The sequence below is a fragment of the Salmo salar genome, chromosome ssa10 (genome assembly GCF_905237065.1).
Source record: "Salmo salar chromosome ssa10, Ssal_v3.1, whole genome shotgun sequence".
NCBI lineage: Eukaryota > Metazoa > Chordata > Actinopteri > Salmoniformes > Salmonidae > Salmo > Salmo salar.
The window spans coordinates 82,011,872-82,027,587 of NC_059451.1; the positions used below are offsets into that span (position 1 = coordinate 82,011,872).

A 15,716-nucleotide genomic window follows, 5' to 3' on the forward strand; every position below is an offset into this window, starting at 1 on the left:
TATCAATTTGGAGGTGGAGGGTCCGTCATGGTCTGGGGCAGTGTGTCACAGCATCATCGGACTGAGCTTGTTGTCATTGCAGGCAATCTCAATGCTGTGCGTTACAGGGAAGACATCCTCCTCCCTCATGTGGTACCCTTCCTGCAGTCTCTTCCTGACATGACCCTCCAGCCATACTGCTCATTCTGTGTGTGATTTCCTGCAAGACAGGAATGTCAGTGTTCTGCCATGGCCAGCGAAGAGCCCGGATCTTAATCCCATTGAGCATGTCTGGGACCTGTTGGATCAGAGGGTGAGGGCCAGGGCCATTCCCCCCAGAAATGTCCGGGAACTTGCAGGTGCCTTGGTGGAAGAGGGGGGTAACATCTCACAGCAAGAACTGGAAAATCTGGTGCAGTCCATGAGGAGGAGATACACTTCAGTACTTAATGCAGCTGGTGGCCACAGCAGATACTGACTGTTACTTTTGATTTTGACCCCCCCTTTGTTCAGGGACACGTTATTCCATTTCTGTTAGTCACATGTCTGGGGAACTTGTTCAGTTTATGTCTCAGTTGTTGTTTCTTGTTATGTTTATACAAATATTTACACATGTTAAGTTTGCTGAAAATAAACGCAGTTGACAGTGAGAGGACGTTTCTTTTTTGCTGAGTTTATGTTACAAAACAGTAACACTTAGTCTCGGTCAGAGAGGGTGAGAGGGGACATGATGGGAAAATGTATGTGTTTTGGTTTAATTTCAAATCTGGTTGCTACAGCCCAAGCCATAAGACTCCTGGACATCTAGTCAAATGGCTACCCAGACAATTTTTATTGCCCCCCCCCTCCCTCCCCTCTCCACACCACTGCCACTCTCTGTTGTCATCTATGCATAGTCACTTTAATTAACTAACTCTACCTACATGTAGACTGGTGCCCCCGCACACTGACTCTGTACCGGCACCCCCCTGTATATATTGTTATTTTTTTATTGCTGCTCTTTAATTACTTGTTACTTTTATCTCTTATTCTTATCCATATATTTTGAAACTACACTGTTGGTTAAGGGCTCGTAAGTAAGCATTTTACTGTAAGGTCTACACCTGTTGTATTCGGCGCATGTGACGAATACAATTTGATTTGATGACACTAACAGTGGAATGACAAAAAAGGTTCTCTGAGCTGGAAATGTAATCAGATGATTAAATCTCTCACTCTGAGTTTAAAATCGCCAAAACATTGGAATAAAAAGTGTCTGCTAAAGGAGTTTGTGTACAGACTTATATAGTGTGTGCTTCTTTCTGTCAGTGTGTGTTGCGTGCCAGGCAATCTAACGTGTGTGTTTGTGTGTATTTGTAGTGCTCTGTCCCCTGTGGAGTAGGGGTCCAGAACAGAGAAGTGTACTGCAGACTGAAGGGTACAGGGCGGGTGAGAGAAGAGCTGTGTGGTGCCCACAACCATCCTGCCACTGCCCAGCCCTGCCAGGCTACTGAGTGTCTCCATTACACCTGGGCAGCCGGAGAGTGGCAAGATGTAAGTATTGACCGCTGTCTATCTCTCTCTTTGTCTTTCCATCTCCTTCTTTCTATTTCACTTCCCTTTTCTCTTCTTCTTCCTTCTTCTTCTTTGACACAAACAGGGGCTCGTCACCAGCCCCTCCATATAACTGTCTTATTGTAGGTTTGGGCTTTCTCCCATCATACTTTAAATTCACCCCTATGTGCTATGGGTCCTGTTCAGGGTCTGAACAGTAGCCGACCGTCAACGTGCTCTCTTTACTATCCAACTCCCCCCCCAAAACACCCCAGAATACCCAGGCAAGGCCGCCATGTGTGAGGCACAGTGACGGAGTGGGGCTGTCCACTGGACGTGTTTGTCTTGTGGGTGACTGGACAAGCACACAAAACACCAAACCTCCTAATGCACCGCTTCCCCAAAATCCCACAAGGAGAAGAGAATTTGTTGAATGTCCGAGACAGAACTTCAGAGAGCCAATGTGCTTTTAAATACGATTTCATCATTTGATTATATTCGCATACATTTGTTAATAGAGGCAGACTCCAGTTGCTAGCATGTGTGTTTAATGAACACAGCGGTTACGGTGTTTGTGTGCGAGAGAAAGACATAAAATCATCATACTGGAGATTTGTTATTGGCAGCGCTCGGACACAGCTCTTTCCGCTAGACTGGAGCAAGTGGACCAGACCAGCTGTGTTTGTGAGGTCGCTAAGGTAGCTCAGCACTCCTGCATCAGACACGAGGGTTTGAATGATAACATCACTCTATGATAAATCCCATCCAAACCTCAAAGCACTGATCCGTATCAGATCTGCAGCTTTTGTCTTGTCGAGGGGCACTACACTGTGTGACGTGAGCACTGAGCAGTCCCCTTGAACTCAGTGTTTTCTACCCTTGGCCCCTCTCTTTCTTTCATGTCCCCCCCCTACACCGTCGCCAAAGTTCAGGACACAAAAAGATGAGCGCCATGTAAGGACTTTGTGCTGCTTCCTGGTGTAGGAATGTTTGCACGCACTCAGATCCTGTCTGCCTGTGTTTCTGTGCATTCCACTGATCGTTTACAGCCTCCTGTCTCAGCAAACAGACAATTCTGGCCCAGAAACCATTTGGGGCTTAGAATATGACAGATTCTTACAAACCAAACTGATATCTTATTTGATTTCATAGGACATATGCTTTAGCCATTCAAACTGTAGTGTGCCTACTCTCACATCGGCATACCTGTCTTCGCTATTGACTACCTCTCTAAACCATCATTTGAATTCACTCAATACCAACTCGAGTCTCCACCCATGACGTGCCGTTTGCTTTATCTGTGGGGTTGTTCTTGAAAGCAATGTGAGATCTCATATCATGCATACTGTTCCTCTCCTGGATAAAGTGTAGAATGTCTTTTTTTTTAGACAGAACCGTTTTCTTCTGGAGTTTGACCATCTGGAGAGCTAAGGAAACAACCAAACCTGGCAGAACTTCTCTGGGGATATCGCTGCTAGCGGTCCAACACTGCCCCCTATGCCAATCTGAAGACATTACCCTTTGTTCCACACTTTACTGTATTAATCTCGTCCGCCAGCCGGCTCTCTCTCTCTCTCTATGTCGAATCTATATGCGGTAGCAGTTGAGACTGGGGACAAGGTTACACTTGTATTACGTATAATGCCTTCTGATGTTGACATGATGACTGACCCTCATATTGTTCTCGTCCTCTGTCTGTTCTCCGCAGTGTAACGTCACCTGTGGAGAGGGTATGAGGAACAGGAAGGTTCTGTGCGTGGGGGCTGGGCTGACCCCTGTCCAGGATGCCCTCTGTGACCCCTCGTCTTGCCCTGCCCTGCGCCAGCCCTGCAGCGGAGCAGCCTGCCACTACACGTGGATGACAGGGGAGTGGTCACAGGTAGGAACCTTGGTTTAGGAAACCCCTGCCTCCTGTCTGTGTTGCTTTTTCATTTCTATAATTGTAAAGCGACTTTGCGTCCTTGAAAAGTGCTATTCAAATCCCATGTATTATTATTATTATTATTATTATACCTTTAGATAGGCCTACCTTTGCGTCATTCGATGTAACGATTGACCAACAGTATTTGACTAGCCTAGGTCGTCAAAGACAAATGGATATGTTGTGTTATTCCACGTGTCTCTATATCCGCGAAGGTGTGATTTCCATTGTGTGTGATTTCCAGTGCTCTGCCAGCTGTGGAGTGGGCTACCAGCAGCGTATAGTGTCCTGCTCCGTGATGCCATCCTCCCAGACCCTGCACCCATATGATGCCCAGTCCGCTGCACAGTCCCGCCCCCACTGTCCAGAGCCCCACCCGCCTGGCACCAGACAGTGCCTCCTTAGGGACTGCCCACAAGCTGCCTACTGGAAAGTTGGCCCATGGAGCAAGGTGTGATTCAGTGTGTTTGAGAGAGAGAAAGAGGGGGATGGAGAGAATGGGGAGAGAGAGAGAGGGGTTGGTAAACAGTATCAGGTCATGGTATTGAAACAACAGTTACTTGATAGAGTTTTGTTTTGTACGGTGAGTGTGTAGTGTGTCAGTAGTTTCCATGTAACGGATGTCCTTTATGTGCTCCTCAGTGCTCCCAGACGTGTGGTGCGGGAGTGATGGAGCGCAGGTTGGAGTGTCTGGCCTCTAAAGGCCAACCGTCCAAACACTGCCGTCCAGCCGAGAGGCCCGAGTCACGGGCCGCCTGCCGAGAGAGAGAGTGTGAGTCTCTACAATACTACTTTTAGTGTACACAGCCTCTCTGCTACTCATCTCCACTATTTCTACACAGCCTCTCTACTACTCATCTCCACTATTTCTACACAGCCTCTCTACTACTCATCTCCACTATTTCTACACAGCCTCTCTACTACTCATCTCCACTATTTCTACACAGCCTCTCTGCTACTCATCTCCACTATTTCTACACAGCCTCTCTGCTACTCATCTCCACTATTTCTACACAGCCTCTCTGATACTCATCTCCACTATTTCTACACAGCCTCTCTGCTACTCATCTCCACTATTTCTACACAGCCTCTCTGGTACTCATCTCCACTATTTCTACACAGCCTCTCTGGTACTCATCTCCACTATTTCTACACAGCCTCTCTGGTACTCATCTCCACTATTTCTACACAGCCTCTCTGCTACTCATCTCCACTATTTCTACACAGCCTCTCTGCTACTCATCTCCACTATTTCTACACAGCCTCTCTGCTACTCATCTCCACTATTTCTACACAGCCTCTCTGCTACTCATCTCCACTATTTCTACACAGCCTCTCTGCTACTCATCTCCACTATTTCTACACAGCCTCTCTGCTACTCATCTCCACTATTTCTACACAGCCTCTCTGGTACTCATCTCCACTATTTCTACACAGCCTCTCTGGTACTCATCTCCACTATTTCTACACAGCCTCTCTGGTACTCATCTCCACTATTTCTACACAGCCTCTCTACTACTCATCTCCACTATTTCTACTCAACCTCTCTGCTACTTATCTCCACTATTTCTACACAGCCTCTCTACTACTCATCTCCACTATTTCTACACAGCCTCTCTACTACTCATCTCCACTATTTCTACACAGCTTCTCTGCTACTCATCTCCACTATTTCTACACAGCCTCTCCCTGAAGTCTTAGGCCTAAAACTTAGATGTGCTTTCCTTGCCAACTTTTCTGATCCATGCCGTGCTTATTGCCAAACAGGAATGTGTATAGTAATAGTATTAAATAGACTGTGCTGTATATAGCAGCCTACTGCCATCGTGATTTGGCTGATAGTATTTATAGAATGTCAACTTGTTTCTTTATTTTAACACTTTACATTAACCTTGACTTTACGCCTCTCTCGGAGAAATTGATTTCTGAAACAATAAATAGTGAGTTGGTGACAGACAGCTTGCAGTGTGCTACGGTTGGGGTTAAGACTGGAGTTGAGTCTGAGATTGGGTCTGGATCCGAGACTGGGTCCGGGGCAGAGGCTGGGGGAGACCTTCAATCCCGACCCTGGCTGTGTGTTAGCTGAGTCGGCTCCAGGTTTGCAGGTTCATTCCCCACATCTCAGATGTTTAGACACGGCCTCACTGTGGAGCATTCTGCCGTTAAGTCTCTTGCCAAGTCAGGCATCGGGCGAAGTGAAAATGCTTGGTTGACAGCCGGTTCACCAGTAAAGTATTAATACTATCAGCTAATAAGAAATATCTGGCCTCCAACCGCACAGGAACAACTGTGGGGGGAATGTAAACAAAGAGAGATGTTTTTAACAAGGCCCCCCAGTGTTGAACTCCTACTCACACCTTGGCCAGATACAAATCATTTTCGTAGCGTTTTTCCTGCTGTTTATTTATTGGAATGCTTCTAACGTTTTGTGGAACACGTTCATCTACTGACCTATGTGAAGTCTACTGTAGCACCAAGGGGACTCTTCCATTATACGCTACATCTACACTACCGTTCAAAAGTTTGCGGACACTTAGAAATGTCCTTGTTTTTGAAAGAAAAACACATTTTTCTGTCCGTTAAAGTAACATCAAATTGATCAGAAATACAGTGTAGACATTGTTAATGTTGTAAATGACTATTGTAGCTGGAAACGGCTGATTTTGAATGTACATAGGTGTACAGAGGCCCATTATCAGAAACCATCACTCCTGTGTTCCAATGGCACCTTGTGTTAGCTAATCCAAGTTTATCATTTTAAAAGGCTAATTGATCATTAGAAAATCATTTTGCAATTATGTTAGCACAGCTGAAAACTGTAATGCTGGTTAAAGAAGCAATAAAACTGTCATTCTTTAGACTAGTTGAGTATCTGGAGCATCAGCATTTGTGTGTTCGATTACACGCTCAAAATGGCCAGAAACAAAGAACTTTCTTCTGAAACTCGTCAGTCTATTCTTGTTCTGAGAAAATTGTCAAGAAACTGAAGATCTCGTGCAATGCTTTGTAGGGAGTAGTGTTATTTTAATGGACAAAAAAAATTGCTTTTCTTTCAAAAACAAGGAAATGTCTAAGTGACCGCAAACTTTTGAACGGTAATGTATGTTAAATGATTAGTTAAAATAACCTTCTAATACCGGTACTTTTTAACTTTGTTTTTCATGGTAGGTCATTTTAATTTCCGTGTTAAGTATCCTGTTATGTTCAAATTGACCTACGTTACAATCCAGCACCATCCCCTATAATACTGTAAAACCAAAGGTGCTTCTTCTTTTTCCTGATCACAGGTCAGCTGTTCATGTCCTGCAGAGAGGTCCAGATGAGACAGGGAGTGAGGATGGATGGGGAGTTCTACCTGAAGGTCAAGTCCAGGATACTGCAGGTGTGTGTGTGCTCTGTCAAAATAACTTCCTATCACTTCCTCATTCAGCCACATCCTCATCATCTGTTGTCTCGATGTTTGTTTCCTCCTAGATCTTCTGTGCTGAGATGCAGACTCATTTCCCTAAAGAATACATTACACTGCGGAGTGGTCAGACAGACAACTACTCAGAGGTCTATGGATACAGGTGTGCTTGTTGAAATCAGATTATTCTCCTGCAACAATTTGCATTTGAGTAACTTAGCGGACGCTCCTTCCCACAGAAACTTACAGTAGTGAGTGCATACATTTTCTCATACCCGTCGACCAAGGGAATTGAACCCACAACCCCGTGGGTTCAACCCGGTGTAGGCCGTCATTGTAAATAAGAATTTGTTCTTAACTTACATTTACATTTACATTTAAGTCATTTAGCAGACGCTCTTATCCAGAGCGACTTACAAAATGGTGCATTCACCTTATGATATCCAGTGGAACAACCACTTTACAATAGTGCATCTAAATCTTTTAAGGGGGGGGGTTAGAAGGATTACTTTATCCTATCCTAGGTATTCCTTAAAGAGGTGGGGTTTCAGGTGTTTCCGGAAGGTGGTGATTGACTCCGCTGTCCTGGCATCGTGAGGGAGCTTGTTCCACCATTGGGGTGCCAGAGCAGCGAACAGTTTTGACTGGGCTGAGCGGGAACTGTGCTTCCTCAGAGGTAGGGGGGCCAGCAGGCCAGTGGTGGATGAACGCAGTGCCCTTGTTTGGGTGTAGGGCCTGATCAGAGCCTGAAGGTATGGAGGTGCCGTTCCCTTCACAGCTCCGTAGGCAATCACCATGGTCTTGTAGCGGATGCGAGCTTCAACTGGAAGCCAGTGGAGAGAGCGGAGGAGCGGGGTGACGTGAGAGAACTTGGGAAGGTTGAACACCAGACGGGCTGCGGCGTTCTGGATGAGTTGTAGGGGTTTAATGGCACAGGCAGGGAGCCCAGCCAACAGCGAGTTGCAGTAATCCAGACGGGAGATGACAAGTGCCTGGATTAGGACCTGCGCCGCTTCGTGTGTGAGGCAGGGTCGTACTCTGCGAATGTTGTAGAGCATGAACCTACAGGATCGGGTCACCGCCTTGATGTTAGTGGAGAACGACAGGGTGTTGTCCAGGATCACGCCAAGGTTCTTAGCACTCTGGGAGGAGGACACAAGGGAGTTGTCAACCGTGATGGCGAGATCATGGAACGGGCAGTCCTTCCCCGGGAGGAAGAGCAGCTCCGTCTTGCCGAGGTTCAGCTTGAGCTGGTGATCCGTCATCCACACTGATATGTCTGACAGACATGCAGAGATGCGATTTGCCGCCTGGTTATCAGTAGGGGGAAAGGAGAAGATTAATTGTGTGTCGTCTGCATAGCAATGATAGGAGAGACCATGTGAGGATATGACAGAGCCAAGTGACTTGGTGTATAGCGAGAATAGGAGAGGGCCTAGAACAGAGCCCTGGGGGACACCAGTGGTGAGAGCGCATGGTGCGGAGACAGATTCTCGCCACGCCACCTGGTAGGAGCGACCTGTCAGGTAGGACGCAATCCAAGCATGGGCCGCGCCGGAGATGCCCAACTCGGAGAGGGTGGAGAGGAGGATCTGATGGTTCACAGTATCAAAGGCAGCAGATAGGTCTAGAAGGATGAGAGCAGAGGAGAGAGAGTTAGCTTTAGCAGTGCGGAGAGCCTCCGTGACACAGAGAAGAGCAGTCTCAGTTGAATGCCCAGTCTTGAAACCTGACTGATTAGGATCAAGAAGGTCATTCTGAGAGAGATAGCAGGAGAGCTGGCCAAGGACGGCACGTTCAAGAGTTTTGGAGAGAAAAGAAAGAAGGGATACTGGTCTGTAGTTGTTGACATCGGAGGGATCGAGTGTAGGTTTTTTCAGAAGGGGTGCAACTCTCGCTCTCTTGAAGATGGAAGGGACGTAGCCAGCGGTCAAGGATGAGTTGATGAGCGAGGTGAGGAAGGGGAGAAGGTCTCCGGAAATGGTCTGGAGAAGAGAGGAGGGGATAGGGTCAAGTGGGCAGGTTGTTGGGCGGCCGGCCGTCACAAGACGCGAGATTTCATCTGGAGAGAGAGGGGAGAAAGACGTCAAAGCACAGGGTAGGGCAGTGTGAGCAGGACCAGCGGCGTCGTTTGACTTAGCAAACGAGGATCGGATATCGTCAACCTTCTTTTCAAAATTGTTGACGAAGTCATCCGCAGAGAGGGAGGAGGGGGGGAGGGGGAGGAGGATTCAGGAGGGAGGAGAAGGTAGCAAAGAGCTTCCTAGGGTTAGAGGCAGATGCTTGGAATTTAGAGTGGTAGAAAGTGGCTTTAGCAGCAGAGACAGAAGAGGAGAATGTAGAGAGGAGTGAGTGAAAGGATGCCAGGTCCGCAGGGGAGGCGAGTTTTCCTCCATTTCCGCTCGGCTGCCCGGAGCCTTGTTCTGTGAGCTCGTGAGTGAGTCGTCGAGCCACGGAGCAGGAGGGGAGGACCGAGCCGGCCTGGAGGATAGGGGACAGAGAAAATCAAAGGATGCAGAAAGGGAGGAGAGGAGGGTTGAGGAGGCAGAATCAGGAGATAGGTTGGAGAAGGTTTGAGCAGAGGGAAGAGATGATAGGATGGAAGAGGAGAGAGTAGCGGGAGAGAGAGAGCGAAGGTTGGGACGGCGCAATACCATCCGAGTAGGGGCAGAGTGAGAAGTGTTGGATGAGAGCAAGAGGGAAAAGGATACAAGGTAGTGGTCGGAGATTTGGAGGGGAGTTGCAATGAGATTAGTGGAAGAACAGCATCTAGTAAAGATGAGGTCAAGCGTATTGCCTGCCTTGTGAGTAGGGGGGGAAGGTGAGAGGGTGAGGTCAAAAGAGGAGAGGAGTGGAAAGAAGGAGGCAGAGAGGAATGAGTCAAAGGTAGACGTGGGGAGGTTAAAGTCACCCAGAACTGTGAGAGGTGAGCCATCCTCAGGAAAGGAACTTATCAAGGCGTCAAGCTCATTGATGAACTCTCCAAGGGAACCTGGAGGGCGATAAATGATAAGGATGTTAAGCTTGAAAGGGCTGGTAACTGTGACAGCATGGAATTCAAATGAGGAGATAGACAGATGGGTCAGGGGAGAAAGAGAGAATGTCCACTTGGGAGAGATGAGGATTCCAGTGCCACCACCCCGCTGGCTCGATGCTCTAGGGGTATGCGAGAACACGTGGGCAGACGAAGAGAGAGCAGTAGGAGTAGCAGTGTTATCTGTGGTAATCCATGTTTCCGTCAGCGCCAGGAAGTCTAGGGACTGGAGGGTAGCATAGGCTGAGATGAACTCAGCCTTGTTGGCTGCAGACCGGCAGTTCCAGAGGCTGCCGGAGACCTGGAACTCCACGTGGGTCGTGCGCGCTGGGACCACCAGGTTAGAGTGGCAGCGGCCACGCGGTGTGAAGCGTTTGTATGGCCTGTGCAGAGAGGAGAGAACAGGGATAGACAGACACATAGTTGACAAGCTACAGAAGTGTTGTTTCTTGTATTATTGTCTCCTGTGTCTTTAGAGAACTGTTTCACTTTGATATCCTTTTTCTTCTTAACTGACTTGCCTAGTTAAATAAAGGTAAAAGAAAATGTTTTAAAAATATATATGTATATGCAAGTCAGTTAAGAACAAATTCTTAATTACGTTGACGGTCTACCCCGGACGACGCTGGGCCAATTGTGCGCCGCCCTATGGGACTCCCCATCACGGCCGGTTGTAATACAGCCTGGCAACATGTTCTGTTTACGGTCAGAATGTACTGTATTTTCCATATAAGGAATGTACCTTATCTGTAACATTATTTTTCATGTCTAGGTTGCTGAACCCTTTTGAGTGCCCGTATAATGGCAGCAGAAGGCAGGACTGTGACTGCAGGAACGATTACTCTGCAGCGGGATACACTCTCTTCCACAAGGTCCGTCTGGACATCAGCTCCCTGAGGATAATGAGTGAGTAAAGACCATGTGATTGCCTGACCACTCTACTGTAATGAGACCACACATCCATGTTTTACCCCTGCACACACCCCACTCCTCTTACCCACAGCACTAAATAACGTCTTGCTAAGAGGGAATTGCTCACCGAATGCAATTTTCAACACCTTTCGCCATACTCCTCACAGAAATCGCGATAATCGCCTTTCAACGGGCCTTGGTCACGTCACTGGGATAGAGTCAAAGCAGCACGGTCCCCTCTGAGACACACACTCACAGACACATGGTTACACGCAGGCATACTCACAAACACACAAATGCTCGTACACACACACAAAATCGATTGTGTTTTCTGACACACACATCGGGAGTCACACATACTCTCTCTCTCTTACACACACACACACACACACACACACACACACACACACACACACACACACACACACACAAAACATCTCCAGGCGATATTCCTATCCTCTGCCCATTACGACGTCCAGCCCAACCTCTCCTGTTGTCCCTGAGCATGCCTTAGATCAGTGCACATGTGGCGTGGTCAGGATATGTGGTAATTATATGTGTGTGCAGCTAGGAGGAGGGAGCCCACCACTCCACTCCACCACTTCACAGAACCCATGCAGTCATCTTCCCATCCCATCCCATTCCCTGTCTACTCTGGTCCTGACAGCACATGTTCCCACCAAGCCAGGCCCTCCCACTGCAAGGAACTCATTTGGGCTTGACTCTTAAAAAAAATCAAAAATAAAGAATAATGACTTAGATTATGAGCTGCTCTCGCTGTGCAATGTGTTTCTCATTAACTTTACAGAGCGAGAGAGAGAGAGAGAGAGAGAGAGACAGGGAGGGAGAGGGAAGGAAAGAGAGGGAAGGAAGGAAAGAGAGAGGAAGGAAGGAAGGAAGGAAGGAAGGAAGGAAGGAAGGAAGGAAGGAAGGAAGGAAGGAAGGAAGGAAGGAAGGAAGGAAGGAAGGAAGGAAGGAAGGAAGGAAGGAAGGAAGGAAGGAAGGAAGGAGAGACGGGGAGGGAGAGGGAAGGAAGGAAAGAGAGAGAGAGGAAGGGAGACGGGGAGGGAGGGAGCGCACTGGTCATGGTCACCATGCGTGACGAAGCCGTAAAAACAGAGGAACTAAGATCATCTTAAATGTCATGTCGTTAAGCCTGAGGCCAAGGTAGTTGTTTAGAGCCCCTCGTCTCCTACAGCAACTCATGTGTCTGTGTATTGACTGTAACCTTCATATGCTCTGTGTCTCTGTGTTGTGTACCAGCCACAGACCTGCGGTTCTCTCAGACCCTGCTTGGCCGTCCCGTCCCGTTCGCCACGGCGGGAGACTGTTACAGCGCTGCCAAGTGTCCTCAGGTATGAAACACAGACCATTTGTGAGTCTATAAATGACAGGCTATAATCTGTATGCCTGTATGTCTTGATGGGGGCCTTGAGCCAACCTTTGCTGGGCGAGTGTTGAAATTCAGTTCTGTCTGACTGGGTTTTACTGACCTGACCCGTCCAGTCGGTTAACTGGAGAGAAGCGTGAAGTCGTACGTTTTCCCAGTTTCCACCAGGGTAGTAACCACAGAATCACATTTAACCGTCCAGTGGAGCTCAGTGTGTCTGCCCACTGTACCGTGGTGCTTTAGTTGTCAGTCACCGGAATGGAAATTAGATACAGCCTAATTGAATGTATTTGATTCCTGATCAGGTCCACTTAAAACAGTTTCAGTATGTTGGTCTATTGTAATCACTCTGGTGTGCTTCCGCAGGGCCAGTTTAGCATCAACCTCATAGGGACTGGTCTGAAGGTGGCTGAGGCAACCAAGTGGACCTCACAGGGCAACTATGTCTCTGTCAAAGTCCACAGATCAGAGGTAAGGAGGACTCTAGAAATTCTGGGTGTTCTGAATGACTGTACTATAAACCCTCCTATTGTCTGAATTGTCACTTGTTGTATTTTCAAATCTGATTCATTCAAGAGGAATTTCTAGAGGCATTAATAAAATCCTCATTCTCTATGGAAAGTTGATTTTTGTCCTGTTCCACTCCATTCCGTTCTCATTTCTCCCTCTCTGTCTGTAGGACGGGGCAAGAATCTACGGTCGCTGTGGTGGCTTTTGTGGGAAGTGCATTCCCCAGCCTCACAACGGCCTGCTGGTTCAGGTCCAGTAAGGGTCGGAGCAACGTCAGACCAGACAGTGAAACAGACACCAGACCAGAGCTTCCGGGGATCCAATGCACTTCATTTGTGAATGTGGCCACTAACTCCTCCCTTCATCACCCCTTCCTCCCCACCCGGCAGCTACAACATAGGGACAGCTCAAAGAATGTCACTGAGTAGACCAAACATTAGGAACACCTTCCTATTATTGAGTTGCCCCCCACAAACCAGTGCGCCTGGCACCTACCCTGTAAATATTCTGTCTTGCCCATTCTCCATCTGAATGGCACACATACACAATCCATGTCTCAATTGTCTCAAGTGTCAAAAATCATTCTTGAACCTGTCTCCTTCCCTTCATCTACACTGATTGAAGTGGATTTAACAAGTGACATCAATAAGGGATCATAGCTTTCCCCTGGATTCACCTGGTCAGTCTGTCATGAAAAGAGCAGGTGTTCTTAATGTTTTGTACACTCAGTGTACACACCGCTAGCTATGCAGGGTCCTTTAAAAGAAGACAAGACAACCTTATTATGTCCATCCTCGCTAGTGTTAGTAATTGTAGTGGTGACCAATCTGCATTGGAATATGAAAAGCAGAATTTTTCAAACACTCTCACATATTCCAGCATTGTACAGTCTCAAAGGGACACAATCATATTTCTGGTCGGAAGTTGCAACACTGAGGTAGCCACTGCATAGTACAGAGCTTAGGGAAGAATCCTCTCATGGTTGGAAGTGAGATCTTCCTCATCTCACTAAGGGACCATTTTCTTATGGCACTCAAAAGAAACAGGAAATAGTCATTATAGAACTGGCACAACGTATTTTTATACTGTCAGCGAGGAAACTTTTTGTTCTTAAAATGGAGCATCTCGCTAAATATTTGAATTGTATTCGCTAATAGTGTCATGACACGTGGGTTATTACGCATTCCTGCCAAAAGGCTGTTTTTGTTGTGATTAGAATGAATCCAAAATGATAGGAAGAAGAAAGCTACAGATCAGAAGATACGTCCAGACATCGTTTTTTGGGAAATATTTGTTCACCAATTAGTTGGCTAGGGTTTGTGTACTACTGTTGTTGTGCATTCTTCTACTAATGGTCACCCAGACTTGCCTTATCTCAGAGGTCAAAGGTTACAGTGACACTGTTCAGAACCCAATGTTACTGACTACTGACTGACACTGTGATTAGAATGATATCTCTAGCAGGTCATAGAGAGACAACCAATAGACACTAACTCATTGGTGATGTGGTCTGGGGAAAAAGATTGGTTGTTTGTCCCTGGAAAACAGTTTGTTTATATATTTAAATGAATTCATATGGTGGTAACTGTTGTCTACATCATTTAAGAGGTGGAAAGTCAAGGCCAAGCTCTCATCTCCAGTCAGTAACTAGTTTGGCTTAGTTCACTTGTGACATTGTTTTCCAGAACATGTCTCTTCTAGGTCCTATAGGTGCATGCGACCCTACCTCTCACAAGCATCCATACTCATGAGATGTATTTCATTATATCGTCAGATATTTGTTTGACCATATTTATACTGTAATGATACATAGATACATGTTTTTGTACTACAATGAATACTAAAAGCTGGGACGTTATTGTTTGGTTTACTGTTTGTTGCTGAAAAGGTATTACAGTGTGTAGGGTGAGTAACTACTAACCTGAAAGAGGCTCTTTGAATGGTGCTTTAAAAGCACTGACATCACCACTAATCTTGAGGGAACTCACTGTTGGCATTCGAACTGCCATTAGCTTCATGCCTAGTGTAAATGTACTACTACAGAATAATGCCAACAATGCTTTGCAGAACATGTCATGGTCTTTTTATTAATGTAGCTTAAGACCAACCTGGAGGGTTGCCAGATATGCTGAACTACATGAGGGAACCTGCCTGAAGTAGCCCTATCATCATTTAGGTAAATGGAACTCTTTTTCACCACTATAACTGGGCAGATTTGGCAACCCTGCCATGCTGGTACTCCGATGTTAAGCTTTAACCAAAGTTTCATAGATGCAGATTAGAACTTTTGTCAGACAATGCAGCTACTTTTGATTTAAGAAATGGTAGGTAGAAAACCCCTTACAAAAGTCAACGAGCAGCTAGAAAACCTTTGGCTATCATTCTTGTTTGATAGGCAATTATACTATGACGAGGTCTGTATCAGAAATTGAAAGAATACTTGATGCACTATGTGCCATAAATTTTGTAGAAAAGTAATCCTGTTTGTTTCTTTAAAAAAAAATAATAGTTAAGATTTGTAACTTATGATGTATGTTTATTTTTTAATATTCGTGCTGTGTTTTGAATGTAATGGGAATTGGTACTGAATTGAACAAGATGCTTGTTTGCTATGTATTATCCAAAGATGATTTTAAGAATCATATGTACTTACAGTGTGTATGTCGGTTATATAAAATGGAATGATCCTGGTGCTATGGTCACTAATTGTAATTGTATCAACATCGTAGGTCTTGCTACTTTACTAATACTGTAAAATGAGAAATAATAAAATATTTTAATGCTTTTCAATTGATTTCCGTGTGTTGAATGCTTCCATATTACAATGCTTTTGTCTTGCTTCATACAGAGTGAATGGTTAACAGACCAATGCTGGTGCGTTCTTCAACAGAGGTGGCCTTCGGTTAAACATGGATGGCAGAGGGTCAGAGCTAGTTAGTTGGCTGTGTTAGCTGGCTTGTGGGTCCATGTGGATTCACTTATTTGTGCAGGTTGCATTTCCAAAACATGACTTGAGTTCAATTTCACTCAA

At 46.2% G+C, this 15,716-nt stretch overlaps 1 protein-coding gene across 2 annotated transcripts in view; it reads left to right on the forward strand.

The window, feature by feature from the left end:
- The window catches only part of LOC106560968 (A disintegrin and metalloproteinase with thrombospondin motifs 20), a 133,892-nt gene extending 118,417 nt beyond the window's left edge, over positions 1–15,475 (forward strand). For both annotated transcript variants that reach the window (XM_014124457.2, XM_014124458.2), the window contains 10 exons: positions 1,339–1,512; positions 3,221–3,391; positions 3,678–3,884; positions 4,076–4,205; positions 6,721–6,815; positions 6,908–7,002; positions 10,646–10,779; positions 12,049–12,140; positions 12,542–12,646; positions 12,855–15,475. In XM_014124457.2, the coding sequence (XP_013979932.1) occupies positions 1,339–1,512; positions 3,221–3,391; positions 3,678–3,884; positions 4,076–4,205; positions 6,721–6,815; positions 6,908–7,002; positions 10,646–10,779; positions 12,049–12,140; positions 12,542–12,646; positions 12,855–12,944 (1,293 nt within the window). In that variant the 3' untranslated portion in view covers positions 12,945–15,475. The remainder of the gene's footprint in view (positions 1–1,338; positions 1,513–3,220; positions 3,392–3,677; positions 3,885–4,075; positions 4,206–6,720; positions 6,816–6,907; positions 7,003–10,645; positions 10,780–12,048; positions 12,141–12,541; positions 12,647–12,854) is intronic.
- The last annotated feature ends 241 nt before the right edge of the window (positions 15,476–15,716 follow it).